The following is a 17,988-nucleotide window of genomic DNA, read 5'->3' on the forward strand; positions in this document are numbered from 1 at the left end:
TTCAATTCTGTTAATTCCGCTGGAGCCATCCGATACGGAGCAATTGATACTGGTCTGGTGCCTGGTATCAGATCAATTGAGAACTCAGTCTCTCTTTGAGGAGGCAGTCCCGGTACATCTTCAGGAAACACATCCATGAAATCACTCACCACTAAGTGATCTATGCTCCCTCCATTCTTGTTAACCTCCATGTGTGTCAACACTATGAAGCAACACGACCCTTTTTGTACTTCGCGCCACAATTTCCCCGAAGATAATATCTTCGACTCTTCCTCTTGAGGAAATAACAATCTTTTTGCACCGCAGTCTAAGAGAATGTGATTAGAAGTTAGCCAATCCATTCCTAAAATTACCTCTAAACCTTGTAGAGGTAAGCAGATAAGATTAACTCTAAAATGACGTCCTTCTACTACTACAGGACATAGTACATGCTAGAGATGTCTTAACTAAGCCAGAAGCTGGAGTAGATACTATTAGGTCATACTGTAGCTCACTCACAATCAGTCCCAACTTTCTCACACAATCATCAGAAACAAAGGAGTGCGTTGCTCCAGAATCAAACAAAACACAACAAGCTTTCCCAAATAATAAACAATTTCCGATGATAAGATTACCTGGCCCAGTTGCCTCCGCCCCAGTCATTGCATACACTCTGCCCACAGCCTGAGGTTTGGTATCTGCCATCTGTTGAGGCTGATTAGTTGGTAGTTGAAGCCTTGATTCTTTAGATGTGGGACAATTCCTGGCAAAGTTTCCCTCCTTCCCGCAGGTATAACACTTCATCGGACCAACTAACTGAGGGCAAACAGACTTATAATGTGGTCCTCCACAGCGAAAACATTTCACCACGCTAGATTGTCCTACTTGACCTGATGGATGAAACGAAGTTCTTTTGTTTGCTTGAAAAGGAGGTTTAGAATAGGGCTTCCTCTCGTCTCCATGATTGAACTTGTTATCTCCATGATTGAACTTGGACCCAGATGGTCCACCAATCCTTTGTGGCTGTCTTTGCTGATTTTGCACTTCATTCTTGGTCTTTTCTAACACTTTGGCCCTCTCCACTAATGTAGGAAACTCCTTAATACATAAACCTTTTACTAGCAATTTGATATCTCCTCGAAGGCCATTTTCAAACTTCCTACATTGCCATTCTTCATCCATAACCAGAGTGTGGAAGCGGATCAGATGCTTAAACTTATCAGCATATTCCGTCACGGACATTCCTCCTTGCACTAGCTGAAGAAACTCCACTTCTTTGGTAAACCTTACACTGTCAGGGAAATATTCAGCATAGAACTTCTTCTTGAATAAGTTCCAGGTGATCGGGGTACCACTTCTTTCCAACAATGTTCTTGTACTGGTCCACCAGTGATTGGCCTCTGCTGATAATAAATATTCAGTATAAGCCAATCTATTCTCTTCTGGACAGTTTTTGGCATTGAAAATCCTCTCCATGTCTCTAAACCCTTGGTCTGCTTCATCTGCACTAGTATTGCCACAGAATTTAGCTGGATGGTGTTGAAGAAAATTCTCCAGGCTCCATTCATGTATTGGAGTAGGTGGAATATAAAAATGGTCAGTGGAAATTCTTGCACCATCATTCATTAATTCCACATATTGCCTCTGTTGTGCCTCGGCTGACACCCTAGCAGCTTCCAATTGTTGTAATGCCATGGTGTTATGTTGCATCAAGGATGCATTCTGCTGCTGCATCGCCACCACAAATGATTCCATTACTCTTACCAGATTAGAAACATCAGACCGTACAGGTGAAGGAGGAGAAGATGGTCTGGATGCCATGGTTCTGGCCAAAGAAAGAACCATCAGTCTAAAAATAAATTCCTATAATAGGAAGACACAACTAAGATCACACAACTAAAACATGATATCTTCATAACCTACAGGATTCCTAGGGGAAAGGAACTGCTCTGATACCATTAATGTAACATCCCAATTATTATAGCATTAAACTATAATAGAGTTCTTACATCATTGATACAATAGAACAGTTGATAGGAGGAGGAATAACAGTTTTCCTCATTATTATACAAACCCTCACTCATATTCAAACGAAAATACAGTTCACACTTAAAACATAGACTAAAATTATAAGGCTCTTTCTTATAACTAAGCTTCCGTCGATCCTCCATCTAAAGCTTGCTCCACCGGCATAACAGCAACTTCTGCTCCCATCCACCGGATGATCATCGCCAGACAAAATACATAACACAAAATAGCAACCACACAACAGACAAAGCAAGGGTGAGCTAATGCAACATAAAATGTTATGGTAAATTACATAAATAACTAATTTTCCAACTTACAAGTTAAATTACTCAATAATACAATAAACATACCATACTCATCGTAAATTCACTCATCCAGATAATCGTATGAATATTGAACTCTTAGCTAGTTCTATATTTACAGTGGTACTTTACTCAGCTACATCCCATCCTACTCTGTCCCCCAAACTGGATCTTCGAATATGGATGCACTTATTAGCTAGCTCAATTATTCTATCCTACTCTGTCCCCCAAACTGGATCTTCGGATATGAATAAAACCACTGAAGCTACATCCTTCCTACTCTGTCCACCCCACTGTAGATCTTCGATAAGGATTTCCCACTCTCTACCACATAGCTTTCTCTCTAAGTGAGATCGAGACTATTGAGAGTATAAGAATGAACCCCTAAGTCGGAGTTCCTATATTCATACGTACAGTACTTGACACAAAATCAACAAGGAGTTCCTCCTTGGAACTCTATTCTACACTTTCCATTCATAAATACACGTGTTACCATATTATCATCTTTAGTCATATCTTAAGAAAATAACTCTTACATACTCAGACATTTCACAACCTCACAGAAACATAACTTATTAACACATAACTCTTTATGGTCTATTAATTCGAACTCTTAAGTAGTTCAAACAGTTTAAATACCCTCACCAATGGCTCCGGAAGGGTCAAAAACCCCCATATCGATCTAAAGAACGTCCAAAACGGACATCCAGAACTCCCAAAACGTCAAAAACATTAAAACACTAAATTTGTTACGCATAACTCGCTCCAACGAGTTGACTCATTCACTCAATCGAATTTACTATTCCAAAATCACGAAAATTCACTTCCCGGACTATAGCGACTATTCCTTTCACCATACAGACTTTCTAAACATCCAAAAACTCATCTCTTATCAACAACCCATATTCATCCAAATCTTATAAACATCTAAACTAAACATATAATTAAAAGGCAGCGGATAATTAGTACAATCCAAAATTTCCGATCAAAAACCTAGTCTCCTTTTAAATCCATAAACAGATCCAAAATCTTCGATCTACACGTATGCCAAAAAAAAAACTTCCACTGATTCAAAATACGTAATACAAACAAGATCTCTTCAAAATTATCAAAACAGAAGCATATCCAAATTCCCAACCGTACATCAATTCAAAAGATACAACAGAAGCAGAATTTCATTCTAAAATCATAAAGAGAATCAAGATCCTAAACATATACCAAATTTAGATCATACAAAAATAAAAAGACTCAAGGTTAGCTCCCCTTACGGTTTTCTCCTTAGCTAGCCTTTCGAAAACACTTTGCGAACGTTCCCCCGACTCAAATCACAGCTTTAAAGTCCCTCTGCTCCAAAACCTTCGTGCTCTGACCTCCGGTTCAACTTAGGAACTTCTCTCAGCCCCAAAACACTCTTAAATAACCATAAAAACGTGTTTAAATAGTAAAAACGCGTTTAAATAGTAAAAACGCGTTTACCCAGTCAAAAACGCGTTCAAAACGCGTCAAAAACGTGTTCACTCACTGGGACAACTTTGTCAGTCTGGTTGAACCTCTTCCCGATGTCGGAATTACACGTATGAGTACTCGAATCGAAGCTATTCGAGTCTACTTTCTAATGGAAAAAGAATGAACTCAATATCTAATTTATAAAAAAAGTTATAATTGAAATACTAAACCTTGTCAAAGTCGACAACATTGTATTTTGTACTATATTTCGTACTTTTGTTACAGCTTGTTACATCTAGAGTTTCTTAGTCTTCTAATGACCCAAACTTACTATTTCTTCTAATTTTCAGGGTCTTACATTTAGCATGGTGTGAAATCTACCTATCATATCAATCATATGAGTCCAAGGGTTTTCAATTTTAACTGAGAATTTACTTGGATTAAAGTTAGAAACTTTCATATGATTGAATGGATTTTTGCCAATAATTGAGAATGTATTTTGATTAGTGGTAAAAACTTTAACAAAAATTAATCAAGAATGTACTTTTGTTAATTAGCTTTTTAATTGATATAAGAGGTAAAAGAATAAACATGATTAGTCGTAGTAATATTTAATTGAGAATCTACTTTAATTAAATTTAATATGACTAATCTACAAAGTTTTTGCTTTTAATTGAAAATGTACTTTGCTTAATAGTGAGAATTCCAACAAATTAATTGAGAATTTACATTGATTAATTTGAAAATCTAAGACAATAGTTAATTGAACAATAATCTTTAGATAACTAATGATGAATCCTATTTTAAAAAAGCAGTGAACTCAACCTATTTTATTTATCATTATTTTTATCTTTTTAAATATTTTTATAAATTTCTTTCTATGTTTTGTTATTTTGTTCTTTAATCTTTTATTTTATTTTATTACTTTTATTATTTTATTTGACTAACCCCTTTTGTATAGTTTTTATAAGAACTAATTTGTTAGAAATCAAATTTGTGTTCGTTGGGAGACGACTTAGGGTTAAATTTACCCTTTCTATTTTGTTGGTTACTATCTTAGCAATACTGAAGGTTCTATGGTTTAGTAGTATTAATTGTGTTGTGAAAGAAGATGTCATCGTATCAAAGCAATCGATGGAGTAGGAAGTAAATGAGTGAACCACTATAGGATTGGTTCTTTCAAGGCCGTATGGAAGGCTTTGCATATAACAATATCATTAGTCGAGTATAGACTGACTTGGGTGATGTACATGACGACCCTATAAATTACAACGTACATATATAACTGAGATATCCTTAATTACAACGTACATATAAATTACTTTTTATTTTCTAAATCATATAATTAATTATTTATATTAATTCAAAATATTTATATATTCTTATAATCCTATATTATTTTAAATACTATTAATATTAAAAATAATAATTTAATTACGGTTTATTTGACCGCTATTGATCTAATAAATTTTAAATAAGTATACTTTGATTGATTTTATTATAGATATACTTTTAAAATAATGGAAAGAAATATGGTGTAGAATATTATTTAACATCACTCGTTGAATCAGTGGGGAGTTACGAAGAGCATAAACAAAATCCAATTTCAAAATTTGAGAAACTTGGAAATCAACGACATCACGTAAACCCATCAACACGTGCCCAAATCACTTTTTGATATATATTACAATAACCGTAACACGACCCATACAAATGAAACCATATTCCTCTTCTAAAATAGTAACACAATATTAATATTAATATTAATAAAAAAAATAATAATAATAGTGACTCTTGCAATTCGCACCATCTATGCAAAGGAAAGTGGAATTTCAACGGACTAATTAAATTACAGGGGAGAAGGGGCAGGTGCCGACACAATGTCCTCTGACACATCAGAAACAGGTCCAGGTGCAGCTCCTGAGCTCACAAGCTCAACCATGGCACGACGCGGGTTCGTCTTTTGCTTCTCACACAGATCTGGCAAAAATACCCCTGCATAACATCAAAACAACCTTAGTTAATCGCTCTAACAAAAGACAAACACATTTTAACATTTTTTATTTCACCTAGAAAGATCTCAACATGGATTAAATATGTTTTCTATTTTTAAATTATTACAAGAAAATTGTATATCATTTTTTAATTAAATTATTAAATTCTCAGTTGAGAAACTTTGTAAAAATTATATAAAACATTAACAAATGATATTTAAAATGTTTTCTACCTGACGAATAGAATTACATATAAAACTATAATACAATCTCCATATATTTGTTAGAAAACATATTTTACATAGTTTTCATATTTTATAATTTAATTTAAAACTGAATCACAATTTTTTAAAATAGTTTTGAAAAAAAAAACTAAATTAACCCTTTTAAGTATATAATCTATTGTCTTTATTGAAAATTCCAAAATTTTTGCCACAACACGAAAACACAATTTTTTTATTTTAATTGTTTCTTTGTTTTGTAAGAAAAAATATACCTTGATTAGATTTGAAGTTAAAATTTTCTAGGCGTCTAGGGTATTCGGTATGCTAAGGTTTTCTTAATGAATGGTGAAAGCACAAGACAAAAAGCAGAATAATATGAATGAGAATTGCCCTATGTTTAAGAAAAGGTAACGAGCATTATTTTTTTTTCATTGTTGAGGTGCCGTTTTTGTATTAGTTAAGAAATCACAACCACAACGCATGCAATAACACGCAGAATGTCTTTAAGAAAAGGCATCATTATTCTTGTTAGGAAATGTTCAACCTAGGAAAAGTTAATCAACACTATTTTTTTTTCTTTATTCTAAGATGGTACGTACCTAATGATGATCACAACCACTAATTTTATAATGGGTCAATTCTGCAACCGAAGCTAAAAAACGAATGACTACCAACCATGTTAATTATGATCATGCATACAAGATTTGTAAATTGAAATTTTTTAATTACTTTCTATCTATGTCTTGTACGACAATTTTGCATGACTTTTTCTATCACACCTTCTTTGAAAACGAGTCAAACTACTAAAAATTAATGCACTGGGCTTAAAAAACTGTTTTCTTTTTTAACTCAGTAATATTATGTCACAATTTTAGAGACTGATTTTTAAATATTACAATTATTATTTTTGTATCATAATACCCTTTCCGTATATATTTAAAAATTACTTCTAATGTCTTGTAAGATTATTTTACATAACTGTCTTCTCCACCTTCCTTTACACTACTAGAAACCGAGTCTACTCCTATAAATGACTGCATTAGTGTTCAAAAATTGCTTTCTTAGTCAGTAGTATCAGTCACAATTTTAGTGAATGATTATAAAAATTACTTATTTTTGAAGTATATTCTTTCTGTATTATGGTGATTTGATATTTTATAATATAGGAAGTGATGTGAAATAAACATTATAGTATGCTTAATTGGACAGAAATATGTAATGGTGAGCAATGAAGAATTCTTACCCTCTCCAGCTGCCAAATTGAAGAAAAGGTCAACAATGTTGGAGCACTTTTGGTAACATTCTGAAGAGCAAAGTTTGGCGGTGAATTGAGGCTCAAAGAAGGCATCAGATGAAATACCAACAGAGTTCCTATCAACCCCACATGCCTCCACACATTGGTCTGTCTCTATGTAGTCCGCCATCCTTTCCACCACCACTTCCGACGTCCGGCACTGGTACTCGACACCACCGTCCGCCGCCTTCTCTGTCTCCAACAAACACCTCTTCCCTGATGAAGCTACTGAGAATGCACACACTTCCTTTGGAAGGTCCTCACATGCCATCTCAGCTGCCAATTCATAAATTCCATACATGTTAGAAAAAACACATTTTAGAATTAAAAACAACTATATAAATCTTAAAATAATTCTCACATAGACTATAAATGAAAAGTTGACATTATTAATTAATGATAGAGGTTTTAGTAAAAGATACAGCATCAATAAGGTGTATATTTGTAACCCAAATCCTTAAAGTAATGGATTTATAGGTTTTTTTTAATTATGTAATGTTTAATATAAGACTTATGTTTACATTTAAATTCCAGAAACACAATTACATGAATCACATTTAATAAAATACTTAGCATTAAGAAAATTGAACAACACATGAAAATTATGATGATGTATTGATGTACTCACCCAGAGATGCACGCATGAAAAGGGAAGAAAGTAAAAGGAACAAAGGCAATTTGTTGGAGAAAGCCATGGTTCTAAGTAATGTGTGTAGTTTGACAAATAGAGGTATCTTTTCTTGTGAGAAAAATGGGTTGTGTTTGTAATGAGAAAAAAAAAATGAAGAAATGAGCACAATGATTTTGGAAAGGAACTAAGAGGGTATATATAGTGTTATAACTACGCGTCCCAGATGGACTTCTGGACACGTTTGGAAGGTTCACACGTTTACTAAGTCTTACATCATTCCTAATTTTATTTCCTTTTATCATTATTAAATAATCAAAGAAATGTCTTTCTTTTAGAAAATTGGTTCTGTTTTGTTGAATGTTGAGTTGTTTCCTTTCCCCTTTCGATGGCTGATACGAGTGCGTGATTATTGACGACTACGAAAGACGTGTTTGGATGTCTTAATTTCCAGAACTTTGAAGTTTTCAAAAAGTTAAGGCATAGAAGTCAAGCCCCATTTGTTTATTTTCCATTCATTCATTTACCAAAAAGTTGCCCACTTCGGTCAATCAACACATCTTTGCTTCCAAAACATTTCGGAGAAGAAAGCAAACAAATTTGTCGTTGGAGGGAGACGTGTGGACAATAAAAAAAGTCAGTTTGCTCGGAAAGTTAAAATGAATACCAATGAAAACATATGGGAATATAAAATCAACGGAATGAATTTTAACCCATAACTAAGTGAAAATGATCACAAGGATCTTAATTATTAGTATTTGGAATTTAAGATAGATAGCGATGTTCAACAAATAAACACGCCTGTTTTTGTTTTTTTCAAATAACAAAAGAAAATTTAAACCATTTTCATGAAAGATTTGTTGGACCAGCAAAAGAAGATTTTCATGAAATTTAATTTCTATATGTTTACTCCTCCCATGACTAATGGGATTCTTAACCAAGTTGATTGTTGAAACGTTATCAATCTTCAATTGAATTGGCTTTACCGAAGGCAACTTCAACTCTTCCATTAGCTCTTTGATCCACACGGCTTGACAAGCAGCAAAGCTTCCTGCAATATATTCAGCTTCACAACTTGAGAGTGCCACCACCTGTTGCTTTTTAGAGCACCAAGAAATGGGAGCATCATTCACCATGAAGATATAACCTGAAGTGCTTTTTCTCTCCATCGGATCACCTCCATAATCTGAGTTTGTGTAACCTGTTATCTCTTCTGCAGTTTTCTTTCTTCCAATAGGAAATAACACTCCATAGTCCACTGTGCCTTTGATATACCGTAGCACCCTCTTTGCAGCCTGCATATGAGATTCTTTTGGTTTGCTCATAAACCTGCTGATCACTCCAACACAAAAAGCTAAATTTGGTCTACTATTACACAGAAAACGTAGTGAACTGATGATCTGCTTGAACTTTGTTTCATCCGCATCCTTCTCTGAGTCATCCTGCATCAACGTTGCAAATGCACAGAAACAGCAAGATTAAACAAATCACTCTTACTATAGCCTATTATGCAGCCAATGTGCACCAAAAACAACACCAAAAATCAGAATTCAATGAATCCAAACTGGACAGCAATTGCAATGACTCTAATAAGGCCTAATACACTAGATCTAGTTGAAAATAAGTAGCTAGAGGATTTTAAACATAGAATACACATTCAAGGACAATAAGCATGGTGAAAAAGCTTGACAGAAACATTGGACAACAAGTTCTACTGGTTTTAAGGCAACCAAGCTATGCTAAATGCATTTCCTTGCTTTTAATGGTCTACCATACCTTTAGCCATGTCCAAAAACATCAAACAAAATTGTATCATGCTTCAGAAGCAGAAAATTTTGACTGAAACAGATTAAAGAACCTGGAACTAGAAATACAATTTTGTGCATATTTTTGGAAAACAGAATCAAGTTCAGACACTTTAGCTCGTATCACCAAGGCTAGAACATTGTATCATTGCCTCATATGGTTTATATATAGCTACACATGCATCTGAACTCACTTTAAAACGAAAAAACGAAGCTGGGACATATCGAACCAAATGAAAACAGAAGCTACACTGCATCAGGATGCACATAACTGGACAAACTGGATTTTTAGATTTAGGCTGAATTAAATGAAAAACTAATGAACTTCACCGTTTAAAATGTCAAACAAACATGTAGGAATACTGGAAACACAATCACAGCAACAGGAAACACGAAATCACACCAAACAGAAATGAAAACAATTTCAAACGGTGGCAGAATGGACAACACAACACGGAAATGAAGAAACTAAATGGAAGAGTGGCTTAGCTCTTGTAGACACACGTGGAGGTGCTAGCTCTGACTACCAAATTATGGAAGCAAGTCCCAACTCCATGCAAGAACAGCTCCACGTCACAGAAGAAGGCAATGGAATGGAATGACGCATGCCAGGTGTTTGTGAATGTCCACTGAAGGAATGGTGAGTGTTTGAGGTCTCCAAGCTCAGAAGGCCTTCCAACAGGAAAGGAAGATAGAGGAGAGTGTGATGAATTGTCACACAACAAGTGATCCAAGAACATAAAGTTCTGGAGTAAACTCAACAACATTTCATTTATACTTCAAAGATGATTTTACAAAGGAGAGGTCCTTCTATTTATATTGTAGATGGTGATAAAGAAGAGGATGTTTCAAGAAAGAAAAATATTATAGATTTATCTATTCAAGACTCTAATATTATAAATGAACAAGTGATACAAAAATTATTAATATTAAAAACTTATTTGTTCGTCTTTTGTACATGTTTTTGGATTACGCTAGGATTGTATGATACTTTTTTTATTATTTTGAATTGTCTTTAGTGTTTAAAATCATTTAGTGTGATGTTTATTTAGAGTTGAATTAAAAAAAATTGTAATTTTTTTATTTTAAAAAAAACTTATAATTAAATGAGCTAATGAGTCAACCCGTTTAACCCACCAACCCGTGATAGGTCGGACCGGGTTTGAATTTTTTCAGCTCGCTAATAAGTGAGCCGGGTTGGGTTGGCTCACTAAGTGACCAACTCATGATGAGCCAGACCGAGTCGAGCCGGGTTACCCGTTTTGACAGCTCTACACTTAGCAATGCACTTATTTACCACACACAAGTTCTAGAAACATAAGATAAAATCCCAAACAACAATTTTATGCTTGAATACTAAAGCATGGTTATATACTAATGTAGTCAAGGGAAACGACAACAGTTATTTTCGCTTATAAGCAGCGGTTTCGCAACCGAGGCATATATCTGCGAGCCAAAAAGGAGTAGGCTTTTTACCTCGATTCTGAACCGAGGCAAAAAAAGGTAAGATTTTACCTCGGTTCATAGACAACCGAGACAGTATAGTTTTTCTTTTTTATATTTTTTTTTCTCTAAGGACTTTTCGCCTCGGTTCCTACTAAACCGAGGTAGTATCTCCCTAAATTATGCATGGTGACGCTGCGTTGAATGCCTCACACAACTTCTTACTTTCTTTGATTTACAGTTTTTTTTTCTTAGGTCTAATAAATCCATTTTTATTTACGGCTTTTTTTTCTTAAGTAATATCAAAGTACATCATTTATATAGGCGTTGTCACAATGACATTTGTTTCTTACCTAATATCAAACTAGATCATTTTATATAGGCATTGTCACTATAAAAATGACATTTGGCGGCTTTACAATTTTCTATTATTTTTTTTATTATTATTATTCTTCCTATAATGTTCATAGTTTATGGAGAGATATAAAATTAATACCAACAACAACAATAACAATAATAATAATAACAAAAAATTATATCCTACAAACATATCAATTAGCTATCAAGGGTTGCCATCAACATGTCATGGGTCAAGTGCTAAGCTAGCTTGAATTAAGCACTTAACAGAGGCAACCAGCACTGTTTAGCACTATAGAAACAACATTTTTCTCTATATGGATAGAAATGGAGAAATAATTTAAAAACCAAAAAACTAGAGTGCCTAAATCTTTACAAAAACATCTTTGATGTGCTTAGAGAGACTAAGATAACAACCTCAAGGTCTGCTATAGTTGAAAGCCTTAAGCACCCATATCAATATCAATACCATTTTTCAGTTTGCAGACAATGATAAGCTGCATAAAGAAAACAAGTATATCAGCCTGGTGCTTAAATCCAAAACAAACTAACAGATAACTCTTCATTTTGATTTAACCAATTTTTTCTTAGAACTTAATTCACATTCAAATAATCCATGCTTTTCTCCTAATTCAATATGGAGGAGTTATTGTGTGAATTAGAATTGAACAAACCTGATAAGCAACCTGACCCAGGTGCTGATTATTAAACCCTAGATGCAGCAGATCCAGCACTCATCAATGCATATGCAAATACCTACAATTTTATCATAATTCAACTCTTCAGCCTACAAATAATAACTTTCATGTTCTTTCTGTTGTTCTTCCATCACTATTATAGTAACATAGTCTTACAACACTATGTTTCGCTCCTCATTATGTCAAATTTATAGTTTATGAATTGATTTTGATTACATGAAAAATCTTATAAATATGCAAAGCTTTATATACCTGATCCCCAGCAAAAATAAGCCATGCATGATTTCTGGAAGGTATCACAGAAGAAGTCCTAAGAAATCTGGATATGCCAATGAGTAATTGAAGCAAGGAATGAGCTGCAACAACATCAGAAACCCCAACAAGATTATATATGAATTTTTATTCATTGTATTCTCCTCATCACCACTCTACTTTGCACACCAAATCAAAGGAACACAGGTCGGATTATTGAGCATCACAGTCTTTTGTATGTAAGACTTTTACAAAAAAAAAGGCGAATACATGCCTAGGATAAGATGAAGTGAGTCCCCACCAATTCCAAATTCGCATCATTCTATTCGTGGGCAAGCGTTATCATGTAAATATGCTCAAGTAATTCTTGTTCCAATGCATTCACTTCTTTCATTTTCCCTAGGAGCGAACCATGCTCTCGGCTTATTTTACCTGCGCGCACCGGATTATCCCAAAGGTCCTCCTTACCCAGCTGGAATGATAACATATCCAACCTCACCTTCAATTTTCCCCACTGCCACCACAACACACACGATCATGTTCTAACAACCCAAGATAAAAAAAAATTGGAAAACAGAACAATCACATTCATGCCCTAAAACAAATACCAATCAATAATAATTTATACATAACTACTTACTAAGTTACTAAGCAGTGATTAAACAAAAGCACGTTTAATTTAAGAGAAAACAGGGTATTTACCTACAAGCGACGTTTGATCAAATCAATAGATTGAGCTATGGCGGTGGCATGACTCTTCCAATCGCCTTCGTTTTCGTCCAGAATGTTCCAATTATTGGCCAGAATTTATTGGACTGCGAGCCCATCAGAGGTTGAGGGCTCAAAGGCAGTGGCCTCAATGGCCCAAAACCGAATTTGGAGAAGCGTGTTAGAGAAGCTGAAACTTGGGATTGAATTTGAAGCAAAGCAAAGAAAAACAATGTAAACACTGAAACTAACAAGTCTATGAGAAGAAGAAAAGAAATAGTACCCCCATCTTTCAGCTTCAGAAGCACTCTACGAAGACGATGAAGATGCTAATGCCAACAGGTAGGCCCGCTGGAGCCAAACCCAATAACCTTCATCTCTCTCTCTCAAACCCTCCACCGTTGGAGGCGAATCACCGCTCCGACAGCACAAAGCTCTTATTCGAAACCCAGCTCTCTGATTCGTCAGCGCGACTACGAATCGAAGAACCTTCCTCTATCCCTCTTCCTCCTCTCAAACCCTCCCGAAGGTTTCTTTGCCGCCGCCCAATTATCAGTCTCGTGTTGGTACAACCGGTATCGTAGAGTCACGTAGCGGAATAAAAATGAAGAAACAGCGGAAAGCGATCACAACTCAAGTTAATATAGTCCATTTTTTTATAAAATTAGTTTTTTTAAAGAAAATTTATCGAACAGTTAATGTACGGAAATATAAAGTGAGTAGGGAGTAGAAAAATCATACAAATGATTTTTATCCTGGTTTGAATCAAAAGATTTTACGTTCAATCGTTAATCACTATGAATAGTGATTAACCTTTTTCACTAAAAACAGTTTTACAGTTATAATATAAAGAATGTAATAAACATGATAAAACCTTCCTTCGACGAACGAACCAGAAGAGTGTTTCCTTCGACCAACGAACCGGAAGCAAACAACCACACTTTCCTTCGACCAACAAACGGAAACAGTGCAGTCAGAATCTTCCTTCGACCAACGAATCAGAAGATAGCAGTGTTGCCAACTCGAAGAGAACCGCTCCGACCTTTGACACACAAAGCTCGAGCTTCTCCTATTCAGGAGACCAGGCAATGCAATGAACCAGCTTTTTAGAACTTCCTCAGTTACATTGTATTCTTAAAAAGCTCAGAGTTATTTTTTAAAGTGTTTGGCAAAGGTATATAAAGCCTACTGGTCCGAAAATGAAAAGACGCATTACAACTACCAGTGATAATCGATTATTGTAAGTGATAATTGATTATATGCGAGACTTGGAACAGTTTGGATTTTAAACTCTTCAACCGATCGGCTCGAGTTCTTCTTCTTCTGCCGCTTAGTTTGATTTCTCACAGCCTCTTGTCATTCGGTCTTCAACTATGTTTGGCCTGAGCCCTTATCACCTTTTGTCGTTCGGCTTGGTTACTTATATCTTTCCAACGTTCACTAGCTGCTCAGTCTCAATCATTCCTCGCTATCGCTCAATCTGAACTACTTGGTCTCAGTTAAGTCTTAAACCGTTCGGTCATGCCTTGAAGTGTTACAAACCGTTCAGTCATTTATTGTTATGCTCCATTCAGCCTTTTATCAGTGTTCAGCCTTCAACTGTGTTCAACACCGTTCGGTCTTTTACTGCGTTCGGCGTTCAATTGTTACACTTCGTTCAGCCTTGAATTATTACGATCATTCAGTCTCCAATTATTACGACCGTTCCGTCTCAGTTATTCCTTTGCTCTCAACTTCAACGTCCACCCACTCGGTCTCGTTCATGCCCCACTTGATCTTGGTCATGCCTTCTACCGTTCGGTCTTAAGTTGTGTTCGGCCATGAATAGTGTCCGACCATAAACAATATTCGGCCTTTTTTTGATTGTAGTCATTCGGTCTTTGTCTGATAGCGACCGTTCGGTCTACAACTTACTTTTGTTCTTTTTCTTCGTTGATCATTGTGTAGATATGCTTTTAAACTTGATGCAGCAAGAGTCTTCATATTCTTCACTTTGTAGCATCATCAAAATTACTAACTTCAAAACACCAATGCTCCTCTTTGGTAACTATCTCCCCCTTTTTGATGATGATAAAAAATTTCCTATTTAAAAGCGTTGTTGAATATCTGCACAAAATTTAAACTTACAAACAGGTTAGCAGTAACTGCACTAGAAGTGTTTCTCCCCTTTTTGATCATAAGCAAAAAGTAAGTATGCTCCCCCTCAATAAAATTATGTATGCACTAAATGAGAACATGAAAGGATTTTATTATTTTTGGAAAATGTCATTACAGCAAAAGGAAATACAACCAAATTTGTATACTGAGTGAAAACAACCAAACAAGAAATTTAGAAGGCACTGCAACGACTCTATTTTTGAAACTGGTCACGTGATAATCGATTATCAATCGATTATTGTAAGTGATAATCGATTATCTGCTCAAAAGTCAATTTCTAGAAATTGTATGATAATCGATTACTGATGAAGATAATCGATTATTTGTTCTTGAATGCCCAGTTTTGGGTTTGGGTACGGATAATCGATTAATATAAGGGATAATCGATTATATGCGATTAGAGGCTTTCTTAAAAGCCAAGGATAATCGATTATGCTCTTATGATAATCGATTAAAAACGCTAAGTTTATGAAGAATGCGAAAATTTCAGAAATCTTAAATGTAAGATATGTCTAACACTCCTAACTCTCTTCTAGGTTCATAGAATCTATCTTTAGGCAGAGCTTTTGTAAAGATATCTGCTAATTGATGTAAAGTATCAATGTATTCTATTTGGCAATCTCCCTTTTTAATATGATCTCTTAAGAAATGATGTATAATCTCAATATGTTTAGTTCTTGAGTGCATTATGGGGTTCTTGGTTAGGTTTATAGCACTAGTGTTGTCACATTTCAGAGGAATGTGATCAAGGAAGATATCAAAGTCCTCCAATTGTTGTTTCATCCAAAGAATTTGGGCACAACAATTGCCAGCAGCAATGTATTCAGCTTCAGTGGTAGACAATGTTACACACGCTTGTTTCTTTGAGTGCCATGACACTAAAGAACAGCCCAGAAAATGACAAGTTCTACTAGTACTTTTTCTATCAATTTTATAGCCACCATAATCTGCATCAGAATATCCTATTAAACTAGGTGTAGCATCGGAGGGATACCAAAGTCCAAATGAGGTGGTCCCTTTAAGGTATTTCAGAATCCTTTTGACAGTTGTTAAATGAGATTCCTTAGGATTTGCTTGGTACCTAGCACACACATATACACTTTGCATAATGTCTGGTCTACTAGCAGTTAGATACAGTAGAGATCATATCATTCCTCTAAACATAGTTGGATTTACTTCTTCACCAGATTCATTCTTATCTAAGTAGAAAGAAGTAGCCATAGGGGTATTGGCTTCCTTACAAGTATCCATTCCAAACTTATTAAGTACTTATCTACAATATTTAATTTGTGAGACAAAAGTTCCACCGTTCATTTTCTTTATTTGCAGTCCTAAAAAGAAATTAAGTTCACCCATCATAAACATCTCAAATTCTCCTTGCATTATATTTGCAAAACCATCACATAATGAATCATCAGTAGATCCAAATATAATATCATCTACATACACTTGAACAATCAAGATGTGTTTTCCTACTTTCTTAATAAATAAGGTTGAATCAACCTTACCTCTAGAAAAATCATTTTCAATCAAGAAGGTGATAAGTCTTTCATACCAAGATCTAGGTGTCTGTTTAAGGCCATAAAATGCCTTTTTCAATTTATAAACATGATTAGGATATTTAAAATCCTCAAATCCAGGAGGTTGACTAACATATACCTATTCTTTAATAAAACCATTCAAAAATGCATTTTTCACATCCATTTGATACAATTTAAATTTCATCAAAGATGCATAAGCAAGTAACAATCTAATTGCTTCTAACCTGGCTACCGGGGCGTAGGTTTCATCATAATCTATACCTTTCTCTATGATTGTTTTCATTTAGATACATCTCTTCAAGAGCTTCCCCTAAATAATCCTTATCACCTGCAATTGGTTTATTTGACTCAAGAGGGTTCACCTCAAGGTCCACTATTTCATCAAAAACAACATGCATTGATTCTTCAATTATCAAAGTTCTTCTATTAAATACCCTATATGCTTTGCTAGTCAAAGAATAGCCCAAGAAAATTGCTTCATCTGATTTAGCATCAAACTTACCTAGATTATCTTTACCATTATTTAAAACAAAGCATTTGCATTCAAAGATTTTTAAGTGAGACACATTCAATTTTCTACCGTTAAACAATTCATAAGGGGTTAATTTAAGAATAGGCCTGATAAGCATCCTATTTAGCACATAACAAGCGGTCTAACTGCATCAGCCCATAAGTATTTTGGCACATTAGATTCGTTCAAAAGAGTGCTAGCTAGTTCTTATAATGATTTATTTTTCCTTTCAACAACATCATTTTGTGGGGGAGTTCTAGGAGAAGAAAAATTATCAGTTATTTCATGTTCTTCACAAAAGTTTTCAAAAGTTTCATTTTCAAATTCACCACCATGGTCACTTCTTAATGTTTTGATTTTTAACTCCTTTTCATTTCGAACACGTTTTGCAAATGATTTGAATGCTTTAAAAGCTTCACTTTTCAAGGTCAAAAAAATGTCCATGTAAACCTAGTGTAATTATCAACAATCACAAGAGCATAGTAGTTTCCACCAAAACTTTTAATTCTAGATGGACCAAACAAGTCCATATGCAAAAGTTCTAAAGGTTTTGATGTAGAAATCATGCTTTTGGATGAAAAAGATTATTTGGTTTGTTTTCCCTTTTTACATGCAGAACAT

At 34.8% G+C, this 17,988-nt stretch overlaps 2 protein-coding genes and 1 long non-coding RNA gene across 8 annotated transcripts; all 3 read right to left on the reverse strand.

Annotated features, from left to right (window-relative positions):
• Positions 1-390: 390 nt before the first annotated feature.
• On the reverse strand, positions 391-1,800 carry LOC108341320 (uncharacterized). Its single transcript, XM_017579022.2, has one exon. It carries the CDS (start codon positions 1,798-1,800, stop codon positions 391-393), a length of 1,410 nt encoding a protein of 469 aa, XP_017434511.2.
• A 3,616-nt stretch (positions 1,801-5,416) lies between these two features.
• On the reverse strand, positions 5,417-8,067 carry LOC108342185 (uncharacterized). Its single transcript, XM_017579907.2, has 3 exons — positions 7,896-8,067; positions 7,217-7,543; positions 5,417-5,750 (listed from the first exon to the last, which is right to left on the reverse strand). Exons 1-3 carry the CDS (start codon positions 7,960-7,962, stop codon positions 5,605-5,607), a joined length of 540 nt encoding a protein of 179 aa, XP_017435396.1. The 5' UTR covers positions 7,963-8,067; the 3' UTR covers positions 5,417-5,604.
• Positions 8,068-8,615: 548 nt separating this feature from the next.
• LOC108343309 (uncharacterized) lies at positions 8,616-13,769 on the reverse strand. 6 transcript variants are annotated; one of them, XR_001833485.2, is made up of 6 exons: positions 13,153-13,769; positions 12,451-12,964; positions 12,175-12,256; positions 11,918-11,997; positions 10,205-10,372; positions 8,616-9,337 (listed from the first exon to the last, which is right to left on the reverse strand). It is a non-coding gene; the product is annotated as an uncharacterized LOC108343309 (long non-coding RNA). The 6 variants fall into 6 exon arrangements; XR_008249754.1 differs by lacking the exon at positions 10,205-10,372 and having other exon boundaries at positions 13,153-13,305; positions 13,442-13,768; XR_001833484.2 differs by having other exon boundaries at positions 8,616-10,372; positions 13,153-13,348; positions 13,442-13,768.
• Positions 13,770-17,988: the final 4,219 nt, after the last annotated feature.

Source organism: Vigna angularis, chromosome 6, assembly GCF_016808095.1.
Source record: "Vigna angularis cultivar LongXiaoDou No.4 chromosome 6, ASM1680809v1, whole genome shotgun sequence".
Taxonomy (NCBI): Eukaryota; Viridiplantae; Streptophyta; class Magnoliopsida; order Fabales; family Fabaceae; genus Vigna; species Vigna angularis.

Bases quoted from the DNA above. Each gene is read 5' to 3' on its own strand.
- LOC108341320 (XM_017579022.2), bottom strand. From the start codon at position 1,800: ATGGCATCCAGACCATCTTCTCCTCCTTCACCTGTACGGTCTGATGTT.
- LOC108342185 (XM_017579907.2), bottom strand. From the start codon at position 7,962: ATGGCTTTCTCCAACAAATTGCCTTTGTTCCTTTTACTTTCTTCCCTT. The intron at 7,544-7,895 runs GTGAGTACATCA...ATGAATTGGCAG, and splicing joins TTTCATGCGTGCATCTCTGG to CTGAGATGGCATGTGAGGAC. The intron at 5,751-7,216 runs GTAAGAATTCTT...GATGTTATGCAG, and splicing joins CAATTTGGCAGCTGGAGAGG to GGGTATTTTTGCCAGATCTG.